This window comes from Oncorhynchus keta, chromosome 4 (assembly GCF_023373465.1).
Source record: "Oncorhynchus keta strain PuntledgeMale-10-30-2019 chromosome 4, Oket_V2, whole genome shotgun sequence".
Classification (NCBI taxonomy): Eukaryota; Metazoa; Chordata; class Actinopteri; order Salmoniformes; family Salmonidae; genus Oncorhynchus; species Oncorhynchus keta.
This window is the reverse complement of record NC_068424.1, coordinates 83,603,372-83,626,673: the sequence shown is the minus strand read 5'-3', so window position 1 is coordinate 83,626,673 and position 23,302 is coordinate 83,603,372. Positions and strand designations below refer to the sequence as shown.

The 23,302-nt window shown below is 46.0% G+C and overlaps 2 protein-coding genes and 1 long non-coding RNA gene across 4 annotated transcripts in view; 2 read left to right on the top strand and 1 right to left on the bottom strand.

Moving 5' to 3' along the window:
• The first annotated feature begins 1,903 nt into the window (after positions 1 to 1,903).
• faf2 (Fas associated factor family member 2) lies at positions 1,904 to 12,527 on the top strand. Its single transcript, XM_052517994.1, has 11 exons — positions 1,904 to 2,022; positions 2,762 to 2,830; positions 3,135 to 3,269; positions 3,500 to 3,576; positions 3,671 to 3,809; positions 4,673 to 4,758; positions 5,147 to 5,238; positions 5,568 to 5,745; positions 10,914 to 11,085; positions 11,224 to 11,367; positions 11,742 to 12,527. The coding sequence occupies exons 1-11, from the start codon at positions 1,960 to 1,962 to the stop codon at positions 11,922 to 11,924; spliced, it is 1,338 nt and encodes a 445-aa protein (XP_052373954.1). The 5' UTR covers positions 1,904 to 1,959; the 3' UTR covers positions 11,925 to 12,527.
• On the bottom strand, positions 5,913 to 10,064 carry LOC127929744 (uncharacterized). 2 transcript variants are annotated; one of them, XR_008135977.1, is made up of 4 exons: positions 9,917 to 10,064; positions 7,645 to 7,804; positions 7,069 to 7,356; positions 5,913 to 6,172 (listed from the first exon to the last, which is right to left on the bottom strand). It is a non-coding gene; the product is annotated as an uncharacterized LOC127929744 (long non-coding RNA). The 2 variants fall into 2 exon arrangements; XR_008135978.1 differs by lacking the exons at positions 5,913 to 6,172; positions 7,069 to 7,356; positions 7,645 to 7,804 and adding exons at positions 7,992 to 8,092; positions 9,245 to 9,660 and having other exon boundaries at positions 9,949 to 10,062.
• An 8,774-nt stretch (positions 12,528 to 21,301) lies between the features above and the next one.
• The window catches only part of LOC127929826 (uncharacterized), a 4,047-nt gene continuing 2,046 nt past the window's right edge, over positions 21,302 to 23,302 (top strand). The window contains exon 1 of the mRNA XM_052518285.1: positions 21,302 to 21,307. Coding sequence (XP_052374245.1) covers positions 21,302 to 21,307 — 6 coding nt within the window. The remainder of the gene's footprint in view (positions 21,308 to 23,302) is intronic.

Sequence of the window (23,302 nt, the reverse complement as noted above, 5' to 3'; positions counted from 1 at the left end):
ATAGTGGGCAGAACAGACATTGAGATGGGCAGGGCCAAGCATGAGCTAGCGAGATCCTATTGGCGCGTTCTAGCATTTATTTGGCATATTTCGTTAGGGGACGCCTAGTATGAATCGCGTTTTCTGCAATAACTCAATTCGCCCTTGCAGTCCTTCTATAAGCAACGCTATTATTGTTTTTTACTTTGGCAAAGGGTAACGCCTACAACACGTAGTCCACTCTGTTTGGTAAAGACTGTAGTTTCGGAAACAGAAGACTCTATTGAGAACAAACGTTTAATTGAGGAGAAAATGTGCATGACGGCCAAAATACATCTCGTTTCATTTTCCCCACTGTAAGCCACTGAGCTTCCTCTCATCACCATATTTGGCAGTGAGAGGAAGCTTCAACCGGATGCTTAACATTTATACATCCGGTGAAATGTCTGACTCATTGTTCTGTGTTTTTACTGACTCGGATCTTTTCCACTCGTTTCGTCAAAATAACGAGTTTTCCGACTCATTTCATTCGAGTCAGTAAGAGCCAATTTACGCTTGGTCCGAAAATGTGGTCGGAGGCACTGGATGGTGTGACGCAACTGAGGCCAAATTCGGCCTCTGTATAGCTCCGCATTGACATTATTGGTTGACAGTAGATGAGGGACGGAGGTCCTGTATAGGCGCAAACTCACTTCCTTCACAACAGCGCTGTGCAAGAACTATGAATGCTCTGACTTCTGCAGAGGCCATAATATCACCATAAATGCTGCACAGCCAATGCAGATAACATATTTGCCATGCAGCGCTTTTCATGCCCAACGCACTCAGGACCCCCAGTGAACGATGAACTGAAAACTGGAAAGAGTTAGGATTCTCCGAGCCTCTCATTTACGTACTTCATCATTTTTATTTTATTTAACTAGGCAAGTCAGTTAAGAACAAATTCATATTTACAATGACGGGCCTACCCCGGTCAAACCCTAACGACACTGGGCCAATTGTTCGCAGCCATATGGGACTCCCAATCACGGCCGGTTTGTGATACAGCGTGGAATCGAACCAGGGTCTGTAGTGATGCCTCTTGCATGATGCCTCTAGCATACAATGCCGTCATTGTAAATAAGAATTCGTTTTTAATGGACATGCCTAGTTAAATAAAGGTTACACAAATTGAGTTTGTGTTTATACTGGACCTGTTGCCCCCACCCAACCTCAACCAATCATGTCAATGGCTTCTTCGTGCCTCTGGTTGCCTCCGCAATTGCGTCACACCCGCCATATGAAGCTTCTGACCGCATCTTCGGAATCAAACATAAATTGGCTTTTAGTTCTCGAGTTTGATGAGCAAAGGCTGTGTATGTTTTGGTTCTACAACGCTGTTTCCGTAACATTCAATAAATTGCAAACATTTTTGCACCATGATCAATTATCAGTTCTTAACATGTATTTTTCTTCTCTATGTACTATGCTTATTATCAATTTTCCGCGCATATGACAGACAGTTTGGTGCTCCGAACAGTCCTCTGGGAGCCACTGAGACAGACCAGCCGTGTATCAATCGTGCTGTTGGAATCATTACTGCCAGCACTAGGCAGGTCAAACGAACAACTCAAACGAATGAGTCATTCAGAAAAATGAATCATGACTCTCGAGTCAGTAAAAAAAAAAAAGAGTCGACTAATGAATCAATGAATCATGACTCTCGAGTCAGTAAAAAAAAGACTCGAATAATGAATCAATGAATCATGACTCGAGTCAGTAAAAAAAAAAAGTCGACTAATGAATCAATGAATCATGACTCTCGAGTCAGTAAAAAAAAAAGAGTCGAGTAATGAATCAATGAATCATGACTCTCGAGTCAGTAAAAAAAAAAGATTCGAGTAATGAATCAATGAATCATGACTCTCGAGTCAGTAAAAAAAAAAAAGAGTCGAGTAATGAATCGTTCGCGAATTGCACGTCACTGTTGGACGAGGTAAGATGGCGGCGCCAGAGGAGCAGGAATTATCTCAGGCGCAGACCGAAAAACTCCTTCAATTTCAGGTAGTCAGCCTTTCTTCAGGTTTAAGTATTTATCTTTTTATATAACTCCATATTAATGTATGTTTAGATATATGAAGGACATTGTTTAAAATAAAGCACGCTAATGGGTAAAAAAAAAAACACACGCTTTTTTGACAATATAATGTTGATACCCCAATAGCGCCACCGCTAACGTTAGCTAACTTGCTACCGTTAACGTTATATCTCATCTAGCAACACAACAATTATGTTCTATGCTAAATATTGTCTTGAGTTGCTCGTTCGTTCGCGACAAAATACTCACAAAGAAACGAATCAATAAACTTAAATCAGTGTAATGTGAATTAGAAAGGACATGTTTAACTTGGTTATCTGCAGCACTTGGTTTACTTACGCCAACTAACTAGCTAAGCTAACGACAGTTGGCCGACTAGCTAGCTAGCTAGCAGGTTACTTGGTCAGCCAAGCTAACGTTACTTAGCATTTTAGCTAGAAGATGGTTTGAGAGTTGAACATCAGACACACACACACAACTGTTAATGACACATGACAAGCAATGACTGGTTCATTCCTAGTAAGGCCCCCCCTCTGTCTCATCCATACCCAAGATGTGGAAATGGCCTGTAGGAAAGTAACATATTGGAAATAAATTCGGTTGAACATAACTTCACAGATTTGTCCAATCTCGTGTACACCAACCAGTGTTAGATCTGAGAATTCAGACTTTTTTTTTTTTTTGCATTTGCATTTGATTTTCCAGGACTTGACAGGTTTGGAGTCTATGGACCAATGTCGTCGTACATTAGAACAACACAATTGGAACATCGAGGTAAGAACTGTCTCCCCCAAAATACATGAATGGCTGTTTCTGATGTGGGCCTTGACGACTACATTATACACAGGTTATGATGCACCCAGTGAATCCAATAGTTCATCAGAGGTTGCACTGTTATAAATGAACTACGTGCAGTAATATATATATATATATATCTCATGAGAAATGTTGCTTTCAATATTCTGCATGAGCTCTGCCACACGGTTTAGTCTTCTTGTGGTGTGCAGGGTGAGATAAAATGGATAATGTCGTGTGTGTGTGTGTGTGTGTGTGTGTGTGTGTGTGTGTGCGTTCCCAGGCTGCAGTGCAGGACAGACTGAACGAGCAGGAAGGAGTTCCCAGTGTGTTTAACCCTCCGCCCTCCAGACCCTTACAGGTCAACACAGCAGACCACAGAGTGTATAGCTATATCGTCTCCAGGCCACAACCCAGAGTACGTACACACACATTCGGTCTCTTATGATGTTCTTCTCTTTTTGCTCTTATATGTCACCGGTAAACTGTTCTAGCAATCTCAACTTTAAGGTAGAATCTGCAATATGACATTCGCATACACAGTATGCGCACACCTTCTGCTTACTAAAATCATCCAGCTGACAGCTGTAGTTTCTCGTTGAATCTTCTGACCATGTCTCATCTGGTCTTTTTCTTACTTTTGTCCAGGGATTAATAGGATGGAGTTACTACATGATAATGCTACCTTTCAGATTGACATATTACACACTTCTGGACGTATTCAGGTAATACACAGAAACTCTATTTGGCCATCGGTTCCTCTGACGTTTCTGTATAAAGGTGACTGATTGGTTCCTCCTCCTCCTCTTTCCTAACCAGGTTTGCCCTGCGGTGGGTCAGACCAGACCCTCGTGGACGAGTCACAGACCCTGTGGGTGACGTGGTCTCCTTCATCCATAGTTTTGAAGAGAAGTACGGTCGATCGCATCCAGTGTTTTACCAGGGAACATATAGCCAGGTGCGTTACTCAGGTCCCCAAGTTTCATTCTCAATTTGGTACAATACTAGTACCTTGACCACAACAAGTATGCTAGAACGCAGAAGAACACCCCCACAACAAGTATGCTAGAACGCAGAAGAACACCCCCCACAACAAGTATGCTAGAACGCAGAAGAACACCCCCACAACAAGTATGCTAGAATGCAGAAGAACACCTCCCCCACAACAAGTATGCTAGAATGCAGAAGAACCCCCCCACAACAAGTATGCTAGAATGCAGAAGAACACCCCCCACACAACAAGTATGCTAGAATGCAGAAGAACACCCCCCACACAACAAGTATGCTAGAATGCAGAAGAACACCCCCCACACAACAAGTATGCTAGAATGCAGAAGAACACCCCCCCACAACAAGTATGCTAGAATGCAGAAGAACACCCCCCCCCACAACAAGTATGCTAGAATGCAGAAGAACCCCCCTCCCACAACAAGTATGCTAGAATGCACCCCCCACAACAAGTATGCTAGAATGCAGAAGAACACCCCCCCACAACAAGTATGCTAGAATGCAGAAGAACATCCCCCCACACAACAAGTATGCTAGAATGCAGAAGAACACCCCCACACAACAAGTATGCTAGAATGCAGAAGAACACCCCCACAACAAGTATGCTAGAATGCAGAAGAACACCCCCAAAAAAAAAAAAAAGTTGACACACCTTACGTTTTATTTTATTGAACAACCGACTAAATGGTTTTAAGAAAGCGGATGTTCCAGAATCCGTATAGGTTCTACGTGGATTAAATCGATGTGTAACTTGGTCGATAGCTGCTGGTGTTATTCAGTGAGGTGTGTGTTTTTATGTTTCCCCCTCTGTAGGCATTGAACGATGCCAAACGTGAGCTTCGCTACTTGTTAGTTTACCTCCACGGAGAGGACCACCAGGACACAGACCAGTTCTGTCGGTAGGTCCAAGAACAAGTGATCACTTTACACGAGGTCAACATACACAGGCAACAAAAACGCACAATGATACTACAATGCAATACCCAAACTCTGGATGGCCAGGCACCGTTGGGTACTAAATTGTCCTTTTTCCAGGGAGGCAAGAATCATTAGTTGGTTATAATTATCTAGTTATAATTCAGGGTCTGTTGATGATTGGTTTGAATATGGATTCAGTTGATTGGACGAAGGCATTACCATCTGTGTTTCTTTATTTGTGTCATGCTTGGTATTATTCACATGCCCTCCACTCTTTTATTTATTAGATGTTTTCCTTAAAAGTGTACTCGGTACATCTCTCCTCTCACGGTTTATATAAATGATGCTTCTGTTTCCATCTTCCTCCAGATCCACGTTATGTACAGAAGAGGTCCTGACCTTCCTCAACACCAGGATGCTGTTCTGGGCTTGTTCCACCAGCAGGCCTGAGGGATACAGAGGTACACAACCGTCTACTCTTGCATTGCGTCTTCACTACCTAGATCTCCTAGAGTTGGAGATACATTCTATAAAAGAGGAACTGGCCTCGTCCTTCACTCGTTGTTGTTGCTGTGAATGAGGACTTGTTCTCAGTCAGTTTGATAGGGTTAAATGGGGTTAAAGATTTTAAAAAGTAAATCATTTGTGCTGGAACTGTGGATGATTTTCATCAGTGTCCTCTTAAGATATGAGGTGGAATCTCTTAATCAATCACTTTATTTCAGTGTTGTTTTAATCTGTGTTTGGTGTGTGTGTCTGTTTTTTTTCCCCCTGTGTGTCTGTACCTCAGTGTCCCAGGCGCTGCGTGAGAACACTTACCCGTTCCTGGCCATGATCATGCTGAAGGACCGTAAGATGACGGTGGTGGGACGTCTGGAGGTGCTCATCCAATCAGAGGACCTCCTCAACCAGCTCACCTTCATCATGGAGGCCAACCAGACCTACCTGATGTCTGTTTTTTTGGAACGGTGTGTCTGATCCTAACTGATGTCTGAACTGTAAGGGACTGATCCTGCGTGAGAACACTTACCCGTTCCTGGCCAACTGATGTCTGAACGGTCAGGGACTGATCCCAACTGATGTCTGAACGGTGAGGGACTGACCTACCTGATGTCTGAACGGTAAGGGACTGACATTAACTGATGTCTGAACAGTAAGGGACTGATCCTACCTGATGTCTGAACGGTGAGGGACTGACATTAACTGATGTCTGAACAGTAAGGGACTGACATTAACTGACGTCTGAACAGTGAGGGACTGATCCTACCTGATGTCTGAACGGTGAGGGACTGATCCTACCTGATGTCTGAACGGTGAGGGACTGATCCTAACTGATGTCTGAACGGTGAGGGACTGATCCTAACTGATGTCTGAACGGTAAGGGACTGATCCTACCTGGTGTCTGAACGGTGAGGGACTGATCCTAACTGACGCCTAAACGGTGAGGGACTGATCCTAACTGATGTCTGAACGGTGAGGGACTGATCCTAACTGATGTCTGAACGGTGAGGGACTGATCCTAACTGATGTCTGAACGGTGAGGGACTGATCCTAACTGACGTCTGAACGGTGAGGGACTGATCCTAACTGATGTCTGAACGGTGAGGGACTGATCCTACCTGATGTCTGAACGGTAAGGGACTGATCCTACCTGATGTCTGAACGGTAAGGGACTGATCCTAACTGATGTCTGAACGGTGAGGGACTGATCCTAACTGATGTCTGAACGGTGAGGGACTGATCCTACCTGGTGTCTGAACGGTGAGGGACTGATCCTAACTGATGTCTGAACGGTGAGGGACTGATCCTACCTGACGTCTGAACGGTGAGGGACTGATCCTAGCTGATGTCTGAACGGTGAGGGACTGATCCTAACTGATGTCTGAACGGTGAGGGACTGATCCTAACTGATGTCTGAACGGTGAGGGACTGATCCTACCTGATGTCTGAACGGTGAGGGACTGATCCTACCTGATGTCTGAACGGTGAGGGACTGATCCTACCTGATGTCTGAACGGTAAGGGACTGACATTAACTGATGTCTGAACAGTAAGGGACTGATCCTACCTGATGTCTGAACGGTGAGGGACTGACATTAACTGATGTCTGAACAGTAAGGGACTGATCCTACCTGATGTCTGAACGGTAAGGGACTGACATTAACTGATGTCTGAACAGTAAGGGACTGATCCTACCTGATGTCTGAACGGTGAGGGACTGACATTAACTGATGTCTGAACAGTGAGGGACTGATCCTACCTGATGTCTGAACGGTGAGGGACTGATCCTACCTGGTGTCTGAACGGTGAGGGACTGATCCTACCTGACGTCTGAACGGTGAGGGACTGATCCTACCTGGTGTCTGAACGGTGAGGGACTGATCCTACCTGGTGTCTGAACGGTGAGGGACTGACATTAACTGACGTCTGAACGGTGAGGGACTGATCCTACCTGGTGTCTGAACGGTGAGGGACTGATCCTACCTGACGTCTGAACGGTGAGGGACTGATCCTAACTGATGTCTGAACGGTGAGGGACTGATCCTACCTGATGTCTGAACGGTGAGGGACTGATCCTAACTGGTGTCTGAACGGTGAAGGACTGACATTAACTGACGTCTGAACGGTGAGGGACTGATCCTACCTGATGTCTGAACGGTGAGGGACTGATCCTACCTGATGTCTGAACGGTGAGGGACTGACATTAACTGATGTCTGAACGGTGAGGGACTGATCCTACCTGATGTCTGAACGGTGAGGGACTGACATTAACTGATGTCTGAACGGTGAGGGACTGATCCTACCTGACGTCTGAACGGTGAGGGACTGATCCTACCTGACGTCTGAACGGTGAGGGACTGATCCTACCTGATGTCTGAACGGTGAGGGACTGATCCTACCTGGTGTCTGAACGGTGAGGGACTGATCCTACCTGGTGTCTGAACGGTAAGGGACTGATCCTACCTGATGTCTGAACAGTAAGGGACTGATCCTACCTGACGTCTGAACAGTAAGGGACTGATCCTACCTGCCGCCTGAACGGTGAGGGACTGATCCTACCTGATGTCTGAACAGTAAGGGACTGATCCTACCTGATGTCTGAACGGTAAGGGACTGATCCTACCTGATGTCTGAACGGTAAGGGACTGATCCTACCTGATGTCTGAACAGTAAGGGACTGATCCTACCTGATGTCTGAACGGTAAGGGACTGATCCTACCTGATGTCTGAACAGTAAGGGACTGATCCTACCTGATGTCTGAACAGTAAGGGACTGATCCTACCTGATGTCTGAACAGTAAGGGACTGATCCTACCTGATGTCTGAACGGTAAGGGACTGATCCTACCTGATGTCTGAACGGTGAGGGACTGATCCTACCTGATGTCTGAACGGTAAGGGACTGATCCTACCTGATGTCTGAACGGTGAGGGACTGATCCTACCTGATGTCTGAACGGTGAGGGACTGATCCTACCTGATGTCTGAACGGTGAGGGACTGATCCTACCTGACGTCTGAACGGTGAGGGACTGACATTAACTGATGTCTGAACGGTAAGGGACTGATCCTACCTGATGTCTGAACGGTGAGGGACTGACATTAACTGATGTCTGAACGGTGAGGGACTGATCCTACCTGATGTCTGAACGGTGAGGGACTGATCCTACCTGATGTCTGAACGGTGAGGGACTGATCCTACCTGATGTCTGAACGGTGAGGGACTGATCCTACCTGATGTCTGAACGGTGAGGGACTGATCCTACCTGATGTCTGAACGGTGAGGGACTGACATTAACTGATGTCTGAACGGTGAGGGACTGATCCTACCTGATGTCTGAACGGTGAGGGACTGATCCTACCTGATGTCTGAACGGTGAGGGACTGATCCTACCTGATGTCTGAACGGTAAGGGACTGATCCTACCTGATGTCTGAACGGTAAGGGACTGATCCTACCTGATGTCTGAACGGTAAGGGACTGATCCTACCTGATGTCTGAACGGTAAGGGACTGATCCTACCTGATGTCTGAACGGTAAGGGACTGATCCTACCTGATGTCTGAACGGTGAGGGACTGATCCTACCTGATGTCTGAACGGTAAGGGACTGATCCTACCTGATGTCTGAACAGTAAGGGACTGATCCTACCTGATGTCTGAACGGTAAGGGACTGATCCTACCTGATGTCTGAACGGTGAGGGACTGATCCTACCTGATGTCTGAACAGTAAGGGACTGATCCTACCTGATGTCTGAACGGTAAGGGACTGATCCTACCTGATGTCTGAACGGTGAGGGACTGATCCTACCTGATGTCTGAACAGTAAGGGACTGATTCTACCTGGCGTCTGAACGGTGAGGGACTGACATTAACTGACGTCTGAACGGTGAGGGACTGATTCTACCTGATGTCTGAACGGTGAGGGACTGATCCTACCTGGTGTCTGAACGGTAAGGGACTGATCCTACCTGATGTCTGAACAGTAAGGGACTGATCCTACCTGATGTCTGAACAGTAAGGGACTGATCCTACCTGATGTCTGAACAGTAAGGGACTGATCCTACCTGATGTCTGAACAGTAAGGGACTGATCCTACCTGATGTCTGAACAGTAAGGGACTGATCCTACCTGATGTCTGAACAGTAAGGGACTGATCCTACCTGATGTCTGAACAGTAAGGGACTGATCCTACCTGATGTCTGAACAGTAAGGGACTGATCCTACCTGATGTCTGAACAGTAAGGGACTGATCCTACCTGATGTCTGAACAGTAAGGGACTGATCCTACCTGATGTCTGAACAGTAAGGGACTGATCCTACCTGATGTCTGAACAGTAAGGGACTGATCCTACCTGGTGTCTGAACAGTAAGGGACTGATCCTACCTGATGTCTGAACAGTAAGGGACTGATCCTACCTGATGTCTGAACAGTAAGGGACTGATCCTACCTGATGTCTGAACAGTAAGGGACTGATCCTACCTGATGTCTGAACGGTGAGGGACTGATCCTACCTGATGTCTGAACGGTGAGGGACTGATCCTACCTGGTGTCTGAACGGTGAGGGACTGATCCTACCTGGTGTCTGAACGGTAAGGGACTGATCCTACCTGATGTCTGAACAGTAAGGGACTGATCCTACCTGATGTCTGAACAGTAAGGGACTGATCCTACCTGGTGTCTGAACAGTAAGGGACTGATCCTACCTGGTGTCTGAACAGTAAGGGACTGATCCTACCTGATGTCTGAACAGTAAGGGACTGATCCTACCTGATGTCTGAACAGTAAGGGACTGATCCAGTGGTCTCTGATGTCTGAACAGTAAGGGACTGATCCTACCTGATGTCTCAAACAAAAGTATGGGAAATTGTTCCTAATGATGTCTGAAACCCAAGGACTATTTTACCTGATGTCTGAAAAACGGTAATGGGACTGTCCTACCTGATGTCTGAACGGTGAGGGACTGTCCTACCTGATGTCTGAACGGTGAGGGACTGTCCTACCTGATGTCTGAACGGTGAGGGACTGTCCTACCTGATGTCTGAACAGTAAGGGACTGATCCTACCTGATGTCTGAACAGTAAGGGACTGATCCTACCTGACTGCCGATCTGGGTTTTCAATACCTTACAATGTGTTCCAGTGGTCTCTGTGCCTGTACAAGCCCAACACATCTGGCGCGCCAGACAAACTCAAACAAAAGTATGGGAAATTGTTTTAATGTATTTGAAACCCACATGATTATTTTACGATTATGAAAAACACAAATGTGGAGATTTGTCTCTGGTCCTGGAGATGTGGTGTAGTGATGTCTCCCATACGTCTGTCTCTGGTCCTGGAGATCTCCCATACGTCTGTCTCTGGTCCTGGAGATCTCCCATACGTCTGTCTCTGGTCCTGGAGATCTCCCATACGTCTGTCTCTGGTCCTGGAGATCTCCCATACGTCTGTCTCTGGTCCTGGAGATCTCCCATACGTCTGTCTCTGGTCCTGGAGATGTGATGTCTCCCATATGTCTGTCTCTGGTCCTGGAGATGTAGTGTGGTGAGGTCTGTCTCTGGTCCTGGAGATGTGGTGTGGTGAGGTCTGTCTCTGGTCCTGGAGATGGAGGTTAATTGAGCGTGTCTGTGTGTGTTCCAGGGAGGAGAGGAACCAGACGCAGGTGTTGCGGGCGCAGCAGGACGAGGCCTACCTGGAGTCGCTGAGAGCCGACCAGGAGAAGGACCGAAGGAAGAGGGAGGAGCAGGAGAAGGTCCAGGCGGAGGAGGAGAAGGTCCGGCAGACCGTCCTGGCCGAGGAGAGGAGGAGGAGGGTGAGAACGAGGAGTCTTTTATACTCTCTGTCCTCTCTCGCTCTGCCTACATTAAAACCGTTCCTTATCTTGGTTCTATGTTATTTGATAATTAGTTGTTGCCAGTTTGACTGTGGCTAACAAATTCTGTGTTTTTAGACGTTGGAGGAAGAGAAGGAGCTTAAGTCAGAATGTCTTCCCCCCGAACCCCCAGCAGACGACCCCGACAGCGTCAAGATAGTTTTCAAACTGCCTAACGACACCAGAGTAGAGAGGTGGTTCCTCTTCCAGGAGTCTCTGACGGTACGAGCACGGCTCTGCTCTAGTCAACTTACAGCATTTGCATTTTAACCGGCCTGGTGTTTACCAGTGGGGGCTCGACTCCCAATTCTACACAATCAAACTTTTACAGTTTTGATTTAACTGCCCTGATATATATATATTTTAACCTTTATTCAACAAGGCAAGTCAGTTAAGAACAAATTCTTATTTTCAATAACAGCCTGGGAACAGTGGGTTAACTGCCTGTTCAGGGGCAGAACGACAGATTTGTACCTTGTCAGCTCGGGGGGTTTGCACTTGCAACCTTTCGGTTACTAGTCCAACGCTCTAACCACTAGGAACGTATGGTCTTGACAACAAAAAAAGAGCACCCATCTCTCCCTCTGTTTCTCCAGGTAATATACGACTTCCTGTTCTCATTGAAGGAGACCCCGGAGAAATTCCAGATAGTTACCAACTTCCCCCGCCGGGTCCTGCCCTGCCTTCCCACGGAGGAGCAGCCCAACCCCCCCAGCCTCAAAGAGGCCGGCCTCAGCCGTTCCGAGGTCCTCTTTGTTCAGGACCTCACGGAAGATTGACACCTACCTAACCTTCTCCTCAACCTCCAACACGAGGAAAATAACTTGTCTTGTTTCTTCACACGTTTTTTTTTTTTTGTTTGGTTTAAATGGCCGTTGTGCACAACAAGGGATCACTGTCTGAAATAACAAAAACAAAAAAACTCTTTAACACAAAATAATTTAGCCCTGCTCTATCCCCTGGCTGTCTTGTCCACCATGATACCTCCTCCTCTCTCCTCCAGTTAAATTTGGTTATGTTTAAAAGGAGAGCAATGTGAACTACCCTTCCTGTACATACATTACATATTTAAAGAACAAGGCTGAAAAAGCACTTTTTTTTTTTTTTAAATATTCAATCAAAGTTGACTCTATAATGTAATTGTCTTGAGACGACCAAACAAGCGAGGGGGTTGAGTTTCCGTACCGCCTGCAGTTTAGAACGACAACCCAGTTCAACAAGAAGAGGGCCACAGCTTTCACACGTGGCTTTCACTATCTCTAGTATAACAGTCTGCCTGTGGTGACTCATAGATGCCTATTTCTCCTGTAACATCGGAATGGGCTGGTCATGTTTAAGATGTCATTTTCCAACAACTATAAATTAAACATTTTTAAAATGTTGTGGTGGTTTTGATTTTAAAGTGGCTGTCAGTGCTCTGTTCCCATCTCCCGCATCCTTAGTCTAATACATCTCAGCCTTCCTACTAGGTACGCTATAAATACAAAAGTATGTGTACACCCCTTCAAATTGGATTTGCTGATCGGTGTTTCACATCAAGCACACATCCATGCAATCTCCATAGACAAACATTGGCAGGGGAATGACCTTTACTGAAGAGTGACTTTCAACGTGGCACCGTCATATGATGCCACCTTTACGACAAGTCAGTTTGTCAAATTCCTGCCCTGCTAGAGCTGCCCCGGTCAACTGTAAGTGCTGTTATTGTGAAGTGGAAACAATGGCTTAGCTGTGAAGTGGAATCGTCTAGGAGCAACAACGGCTCAGTTGTGAAGTGGTAGGCCACACAAGCTCACCGAGTGGGATGGCCAAGTGCTGAAGTGCGTAAACATTGTCTGTCCTCGGTTGCAACACTCACTACTGAGTTCCAAACTGCATCTGGAAGCAACGTCAGTACAATAATTGTTAGTGGGGAAGTTCATGAAATGGGTTTCCGTGGCAGAGCAGCCGCACACAAGCTTAAGATCACAATGCCAAGCGTCTGCTGGAGTCGTGTGAAGCTCGGCGCCATTGAACTCTGGAGCGATGAATCACGCTTCACCATCTGGCAGTCCGACGGACAAATCTGGGTTTGGCGGATGCCAGGAGAACACTACCTGCCCCAATGCGTAGTGCCAACTGTAATGTTTGGTGGAGGAGGAATAATGGTCTGGGGCTGTTTTTCATGGTTCGGGCCCCTTAGTTCCAGTGAAGGTGCATCTTAACGCTACAGAACACAATGACATTCTAGAATATTCTGTGCTTCCAACTTTGTGGCAACAGTTTGGGGAAAGCCCTTTCCTGTTTCAGCATGACAATGCCCCTGTGCACAAAAGCGAGGTCAGTACAAAAATAGTTTGTCGAGATCAGTGTGGAATAACTTCTGTATACTTCTGGCCCTTCTTTGGACACTGCTAACAAATCTCCAATTGAGCTTCAACGCCATACAACACTCCTTCCGTGGCCTCCAACTGCTCTTAAATGCTAGTAAAACGAAATGCATGCTCTTCAACTGATCGCTGTCCACACCCGCCCGCCCGTCCAGCATCATTACTCTGGACGGTTCTGACCTAAAATATGTGGATAACTATAAATACATAGGTGTCTGGTTAGACTGTAAACTCCTTCCAGACTCACATTAAGCATCTCCAATCCAAAATGACATCTAGAATTGGCTTCCTATTTCTCAACTGAGCCTCCTTCACTCATTCTGCCAAACTTACCCTCGTAAAACTGACTATCCGACCGATCCTCGACTTCGGCGATGTAATTTACAAAATAGCCTCCAACACTCTACTCAGCAAATTAGATGTAGTCTATCACAGTGCCATCCGTTTTGTCACCAAAGCTCCATACACTACCCACCTCTGCGACCTGTACTCTCTTGTTGGCTGGCCCTCGCTTCATACTCGTCGCCAAACCCACTGGCTCCAGGTCATCTATAAGTCTTTGCTAAGTAAAGCCCCACCTTATCTCAGCTCACTGGTCACCATAGCAGCACGCGCTCCAGCAGGTATATTTCACTGGTCATCCCCAAAGCTAACACTTCCTTTGGCCGCCTTTCCTTCCAGTTCTCTGCTGCCAATGACTGGAACGAACTGCAAAAATCACTGAAGCTGGAGTCTTATATCTCCCTCTCTAACTTTAAGCATCAGCTGTCAGAGTAGCTTACCGATCACTGCACCTGTACCTGTACCTCATCCCCATATTATTACTTACCCTCTTGCTCTTTTGCACCCCAGTATCTCTACTTGCACATCATCATCTGCACATCTATCACTCCAGTATTAATGCTACATTGTAATTATTTTCGACTCTATGGCCTATTTATTGCCTACCTCCCTACTCTTCTACATTTGCACACACTGTACATAGATTTCTATTTTTCTTTTCTAATGTGTTATTGACTGTACGTTTGTTTACTCCATGTGTAACTCTGTGTTGTTTGTGCCGCACTGCTTTGCTTTATCTTGGCCAGGTCGCAGTTGTAAATGAGAACTTGTTCTCAACTGGCCTACCTGGTTAAATAAAAGGTGACATATTTTTTTAAAGAACTTGACTGGCCTGCACAGAGCCCTGACCTCAACCCCATCTAACACCTTTGGGAATACAGACTACGAGCCAGGCCTAATCGCCCAACACCAGTGACCGACCTCACGAATGCTCGTATGGCTGAATGGAAGCAAGTCCCTGCAGCAATGTTCCAACATCTAGTGGATAGCCTTCCCAGAAGAGTGGAGGCTGTTATAGCAGCAATGTTCCTACATCTAGTGGAAAGCCTTCCCAGAAGAGTGGAGGCTGTTATAGCAGCAATGTTCCTACATCTAGTGGAAAGCCTTCCCAGAAGAGTGGAGGCTGTTATAGCAGCAATGTTCCTACATCTAGTGGAAAGCCTTCCCAGAAGAGTGGAGGCTGTTATAGCAGCAATGTTCCAACATCTAGTGGAAAGCCTTCCCAGAAGAGTAGAGGCTGTTATAGCAGCAATGTTCCAACATCTAGTGGAAAGCCTTCCCAGAAGAGTAGAGGCTGTTATAGCAGCAAAGGGGAGGGAGGGAGGGGGGGGGCAACTCCATATTAATGCCCATGATTTTGAAATTAGATGTTCAACAAGCAAGTGTCCACATACTTTTGCTCATGTAGTGTCTGTAGGAAACAAACATATTATGCTAACCTATTAGTAAATGTTTCATAGAATACTAGTTTGCTGTGAAGAAAGTTTGTGTTTTTGTCATCCTATGTTCATCCTGATCTCACAAGATCACATTCCTTTTCCGCAACACAGTATGAGAGCCTCGGGCTCCGGTCAAAAGTAGTGCACTGTATAGGGAACAGGGTTCTATAGGGCTCTGGTAAAAAGTAGTGCACTATATAGGGAACAGGGTTCTTTCTATAGGGCTCTGGTCAAAAGTAGTGCACTATATAGGGAACAGGGTTCTATAGGGCTCTGGTCAAAAGTAGTGCACTATATAGGGAACAGGGTTCTATAGGGCTCTGGTCAAAAGTAGTGCACTATATAGGGAATAGGGTTCTATAGGGCTCTGGTCAAAAGTAGTGCACTATATAGGGAATAGGGTTCCATAGGGCTCTGGTCTAAAGTAGTGCACTATATAGGGAACAGGGTTCCATAGGGCTCTGGTCTAAAGTAGTGCACTATATAGGGAACAGGGTTCCATAGGGCTCTGGTCTAAAGTAGTGCACTATATAGGGAATAGGGTTCCATAGGGCTCTGGTCTAAAGTAGTGCACTATATAGGGAACAGGGTTCCATAGGGCTCTGGTCTAAAGTAGTGCACTATATAGGGAACAGGGTTCCATAGGGCTCTGGTCTAAAGTAGTGCACTATATAGGGAACAGGGTTCCATAGGGCTCTGGTCTAAAGTAGTGCACTATATAGGGAACAGGGTTCCATAGGGCTCTGGTCTAAAGTAGTGCACTATATAGGGAACAGGGTTCCATAGGGCTCTGGTCTAAAGTAGTGCACTATATAGGGAATAGGGTGCCATGCTAGCATTCGCGACAACGTTGTGTGAACTCGAATGGTGATTCCAGTGAAAACAGGCAAAGGGACGGTTGTAATATTGGTACACATCATAGGTTTATTAGTGAACACTAAAAATAAATGATTGCACGACTCGGGTAAAGCAGAACTAGCAACTTTCAGTTTAAAAAAAGTACAAATCTGAAAAATGTCAATCAGTATACAGGTGTGTGTATACACTAACTAGTTAAATGCTACAAACAATATGCTTTCAATGGAATGAAAACATAGAACCATTTTCCTAATATACACATATATATATATAATATATTAGCTATTATTTTTGAAATATTTTTTTAAAAATCCAAACGTGGCAAAATCGAGGTAACTGTAAATGTGCAAGTACCAAAGCAAACATCTGTTGTTTCTAACACGGAACATGCCCCTGGCCGGTTGGATGGGAGCCCCCCTAGAAGCAGTAAACAGAACACTATTCTCGCCACCAGCAACAGATCATTGGAAAACAGTGGAAACCTACGACGCAACCACAGAAATCATATCCTAAATAAAAATTAATTTTAGCTGGTACACCATTTTCTTCTATTTGTTTTCCTTTGCACCACACAAGCGGTGAGATCATTCATTAATTGGATCACAGAAAGACTACAAGACTCTATTTTCATTTTTGTGTTTTGATTTTAAAATTACCTCAGCCTTTACAATATGGTCATTAAAACCTGCCAAATAGACGTTTACCCCCAAACCATGGCGCTAATGTTTCAAGTGAATAAGTGAATAAAAAAAATAAAAAAATCTAGATGTCAAATCTACATTGAGAATAAAGTAGGTGGTTATTAGTTTGACTAACTTTTTTTATTTTTTTTAAATGTCCTTTAACTGTGTTGAATGCAACTGACCATTTTAAGGCTGTTAGCATATCAAAATGCTCTAAGAATCCATCCAATCAGATCCTCATGTCAAACAGCATCATACCTAAATCAGATCAGAATGTTTTTTCACTATGGCGTTCAGTTACCTAGGTTCTAGACATGTTTATTATCTAACGCAATGATAACATAGCATACATATTATAACTAAACAACTTTAAAAATCCAGGATTTCTCCCCAGTTCCAAGTCCAGACAACTTTAATTGTAATAAAAGCGCAAATAAAATCTTGTAGTGATTCAGTTGGGTTACAAACGTGCGCAGTACAACGCAACGCATGGCAGTTATCAGCTGAGCAGTGACGGAACGCCATCTGAAGAACGAACCGGAAGCCGACTAGAGCTCGCTAAAAACCAGTTGGGACTTGGTAGGACATGCATATTGTGCACCGTTAAATAGTCCACCGTCCACCATGGCAAGATATCTTTCACTGAAAATACACACTTGGTTTTATTTTATTTTTTAAAAATGTGTTTTAAATCATGCAAACACCTTTAGAGTTGTTTTGGAAGTGTTTTAAAAAAATATTTTTTAGGTAGGATAGTGTGTATCAATGGCGCGTTTTACAACTGGATCACAGCCGTTATGGAAGTATACATGTCTGTACATCGTGTGGTTGTTCAAGAACACAAACTAAATGTATGATAATATGATGCAATACTCTGGCAAAAACAAAATCATATATAATTCAACAATTATTATTACTAGTATTTGAATAGATTACATTAAAAATATGCGTGGGCTGAGGAAAACAACCAAGAACAATTCAAATCCACCACCAATCCTTTCATGGTATCTGTCCCATCAAAACAGACCGTTTTCCTTTATTCTCATATACTGAGAAGCCCTGAGGGATTGTTTTATATGCCAGTGGACAGATATGTACACAGATTAACTCTCAAAGCTGTGGGTTTTTTACTTTAAACTCATCAAGATGGCTTTTTTTTCTTATTCTTTAAAGGTGGTAACACACGTCACAAAGAGACTCACATTCGCTATAGAAAAAGTTACATCTGCCTATCAGTGCTTATTGGTGTAGTTGGGAATAGAAAGGAGTCCCCCTACTCACACGACACTTACAAAAGACACCCAGAGTAACATTTTATATTTATATATATTATTCTTTTTTACCCCAACAACATTTCTTTTTGGAAATCTGAACAAAGATGAGGACAGTCCCAAGTGGAACCTTATTACTATATATAGTGCATTAGTCCCTATATGGGCCCTGGTCAAAAGTAGTGCACTACATAGGGTACCATTTGGGACACAAACCTATAGATGTCCAACAGTATCACTCTACCAAATACCACCCCTCCCTCCCTCCATCTTTGTCTCCAACCTCTTCCTGTCCTGATCATCACTGTAAATAGTACAGTCAGCTCAGCCGGGACAAAGCCAGAGCGTCTTGTCTCGTCAGGTCACTAGAGATGTTTTACAACAGGGAGTTATAACAATCTTTTGTCTTAAAAACAAGACGATTATCGAGAAGCTTTCACACTGAAGCTATGCAGCACACAACACTTCATCTTTTACAACACCATTTAGTTAGCACGGCCTAACAACAAGACCTGACCCAAGTTAAGTTGCCTTTAGATTAGAACACATACCATTTAAACACACACTTCCACGTTAGTGCTCTGACCTTTAACACGTTGTCTCTAAGATAGTTAAAACCAATAAATAACACCATTTAAAAACTATACTCTTAAAAACAAGTGGAAATGACAACGGGATTTTTTTTCTTTTGAAATATTAGTAAGTAATAATAGGTTTGTGCTTGTCAAGGTCTTGAGAAGGCATATCTGAAATCTTGAAAGAGTATATATATATGTATATATATATGTAATATTTGGCTCACAAACAAAGAGATAAAAGCCTGGTTCTTCCAAAAACAGGAAGAAAAATGTCCACGTTAAACCCATTACACACACTGTTTTATGCATTAAGCTCAACAGCAGCAGTCAGCCAGCGTGGGTGATGCTGGGGTAGTGAAGGCCCTCTCCTGTATCCTTCACCGATGCAGAGGTGCAGCAGACCCCCCCCCAGCGTTCCTCGTTTTTGTTTGCTTGGTATTTTTCTTCTTCATTTAAAATGTTGTGGCGATACTTGGTTAAAATATTGCTAGTTTAAAATCAACAGTCTATGCAAATCCTTCAGTGCTGCCCAGAGACTCTCACACACACAGACACACACACACACACACACACACACACACACACACACACACACACACACACACACACACACACACACACACACACACACACACACACACACACACACACACACACACAGGTTTTCCCAGAGGGCCAAGGTTGGCAAGGAGGATGGATGTGGTCATTGTGCAGAAAGGGCAGATGATTTCACAGAGAGGCAGTGCTTTGTCCTCTCTCTCTCTCTCTCTCTGGGGGCCAATATGAGGACCCTTCCCTTCACCAGAACAACAAAGTAAACTCCACAGCATAATCTCTCCTCTTCCTCCACCATCCCTCCGTCCAGTCAGTTGTGTATCTCCTCTTCCTCCACTATCCCTCCGTCCAGTCAGTTGTGTATCTCCTCTTCCTCCACCATCCCTCCGTCCAGTCAGTTGTGTATCTCCTCTTCCTCCACCATCCCTCCGTCCAGTCAGTTGTGTATCTCCTCTTCCTCCACCATCCCTCCATCCAGTCAGTTGTGTATCTCCTCTTCCTCCACCATCCGTCCGTCCAGTCAGTTGTGTATCCTCCTCTTCCTCCACCATCCCTCCGTCCAGTCAGTTGTGTATCTCCTCTTCCTCCACCATCCCTCTGTCCAGTCAGTTGTGTATCTCCTCTTCCTCCACCATCCCTCTGTCCAGTCAGTTGTGTATCTCCTCTTCCTCCACCATCCCTCCGTCCAGTCAGTTGTGTATCTCCTCTTCCTCCACCATCCGTCCGTCCAGTCAGTTGTGTATCTCCTCTTCCTCCACCATCCCTCCGTCCAGTCAGTTGTGTATCTCCTCTTCCTCCACCATCCGTCCGTCCAGTCAGTTGTGTATCTCCTCTTCCTCCACCATCCCTCCGTCCAGTCAGTTGTGTATCTCCTCTTCCTCCACCATCCCTCCGTCCAGTCAGTTGTGTATCCTCCTCTTCCTCCACCATCCCTCCGTCCAGTCAGTTGTGTATCTCCTCTTCCTCCACCATCCCTCCGTCCAGTCAGTTGTGTATCCTCCTCTTCCTCCACCATCCCTCCATCCAGTCAGTTGTGTATCTCCTCTTCCTCCACCATCCGTCCGTCCAGTCAGTTGTGTATCTCCTCTTCCTCCACCATCCCTCCGTCCAGTCAGTTGTGTATCTCCTCTTCCTCCACCATCCCTCCGTCCAGTCAGTTGTGTATCTCCTCTTCCTCCACCATCCCTCCGTCCAGTCAGTTGTGTATCTCCTCTTCCTCCACCATCCCTCCGTCCAGTCAGTTGTGTATCTCCTCTTCCTCCACCATCCCTCCGTCCAGTCAGTTGTGTATCTCCTCTTCCTCCACCATCCCTCCGTCCAGTCAGTTGTGTATCCTCCTCTTCCTCCACCATCCCTCCGTCCAGTCAGTTGTGTATCCTCCTCTTCCTCCACCATCCCTCCGTCCAGTCAGTTGTGTATCTCCTCTTCCTCCACTATCTCTCCGTCCAGTCAGTTGTGTATCTCCTCTTCCTCCACCATCCCTCCGTCCAGTCAGTTGTGTATCTCCTCTTCCTCCACCATCCCTCCGTCCAGTCAGTTGTGTATCCTCCTCTTCCTCCACCATCCCTCCGTCCAGTCAGTTGTGTATCTCCTCTTCCTCCACCATCCCTCCATCCAGTCAGTTGTGTATCTCCTCTTCCTCCACTATCCCTCCGTCCAGTCAGTTGTGTATCTCCTCTTCCTCCACCATCCGTCCGTCCAGTCAGTTGTGTATCTCCTCTTCCTCCACCATCTCTCCGTCCAGTCAGTTGTGTATCTCCTCTTCCTCCACCATCCCTCCGTCCAGTCAGTTGTGTATCACAGAGGGGGGACGACCAACAGGGCGTGGAGGAGCAGATGTATCCTCAACAAGTCAGAAGTCAGTGGTAGACCATCATTCTAGGTGCCAGATGAGGCTAATTTTAACCACAGCAAGTCACACTTTCACAATAGCATTAGCAGATTGAAAAAGAACACAAACGAAAAGGGAACAAACTATTGAAATCATCAATACATTATTGCAAAACATATATTATTGACAGGTCACTTTAACCCATCAGTCACCTACACAAACATGCATCTATGACGGTCAGTCAGCCAGGCTCCTCCTCCAAGTCAGTGGAATGGTCTCCTCTCCTACAGTACTATGACGGTCAGTCAGCCAGTAGAATGGTCTCCTCTCCTACAGTACTATGACGGTCAGTCAGCCAGTAGAATGGTCTAGTCTCCTACAGTACTATGACGGTCAGTCAGCCAGTAGAATGGTCTCCTCTCCTACAGTACTATGACGGTCAGTCAGCCAGGCTCCTCCTCCAAGCCAGTGGAATGGTCTCCTCTCCTACAGTACTATGACGGTCAGTCAGCCAGGCTCCTCCTCCAAGCCAGTGGAATGGTCTCCTCTCCTACAGTACTATGACGGTCAGTCAGCCAGTAGAATGGTCTCCTCTCCTACAGTACTATGACGGTCAGTCAGCCAGTAGAATGGTCTCCTCTCCTACAGTACTATGACGGTCAGTCAGCCAGTAGAATGGTCTAGTCTCCTACAGTACTATGACGGTCAGTCAGCCAGTAGAATGGTCTCCTCTCCTACAGTACTATGACGGTCAGTCAGCCAGTAGAATGGTCTCCTCTCCTACAGTACTATGACGGTCAGTCAGCCAGTAGAATGGTCTCCTCTCCTACAGTACTATGACGGTCAGTCAGCCAGGCTCCTCCTCCAAGCCAGTGGAATGGTCTCCTCTCCTACAGTACAAAGACGGTCAGTCAGCCAGGCTCCTCCTCCAAGCCAGTGGAATGGTCTCCTCTCCTACAGTACTATGACGGTCAGTCAGCCAGTAGAATGGTCTAGTCTCCTACAGTACTATGACGGTCAGTCAGCCAATAGAATGGTCTCCTCTCCTACAGTACTATGACGGTCAGTCAGCCAGTAGAATGGTCTCCTCTCCTACAGTACTATGACGGTCAGTCAGCCAGTAGAATGGTCTAGTCTCCTACAGTACTATGACGGTCAGTCAGCCAGTAGAATGGTCTCCTCTCCTACAGTACTATGACGGTCAGTCAGTCAGTAGAATGGTCTAGTCTCCTACAGTACTATGACGGTCAGTCAGCCAGTGGAATGGTCTCCTCTCCTACAGTACTATGACGGTCAGTCAGCCAGGCTCCTCCTCCAAGCCAGTGGAATGGTCTCCTCTCCTACAGTACTATGACGGTCAGTCAGCCAGTAGAATGGTCTCCTCTCCTACAGTACTATGACGGTCAGTCAGCCAGTAGAATGGTCTAGTCTCCTACAGTACTATGACGGTCAGTCAGCCAGTAGAATGGTCTCCTCTCCTACAGTACTATGACGGTCCTTAGTCAGCCAGTAGAATGGTCTAGTCTCCTACAGTACTATCACCACGGTCAGTCAGCCAGTAGAATGGTCCAGTCTCCTACAGTACTATCTCGGGTACCAGGTCCTTAAACCCCCCCCCATCACCATCTCCACCAGGTCCTTAAACCCCCCCCCATCACCATCTCCACCAGGTCCTTAAACCCCCCCATCACCATCTCCACCAGGTCCTTAAACCCCCCATCAGCATCTCTACCAGGTCCTTAAACCCCCCCATCACCATCTCCACCAGGTCCTTAAACCCCCCCATCACCATCTCCACCAGGTCCTTAAACCCCCCCCCCATCACCATCTCCACCAGGTCCTTAAACCCCCCCCCATCACCATCTGCACCAGGTCCTTAAACCCCCCCCCCATCACCATCTCCACCAGGTCCTTAAACCCCCCATCACCATCTCTACCAGGTCCTTAAACCCCCCCCCATCACCATCTCCTTAAACCCCCCCATCACCATCTCCACCAGGTCCTTAAACCCTCCCCCCCATCACCATCTCTACCAGGTCCTTAAACCCCCCCATCACCATCTCCACCAGGTCCTTAAACCCCCCCCATCACCATCTCCACCAGGTCCTTAAACCCGCCCCCCCCATCACCATCTCCACCAGGTCCTTAACCCCCCCATCACCATCTCCACCAGGTCCTTAAACCCCCCCCCCCATCACCATCTCCACCAGGTCCTTAAACCCCCCCATCAC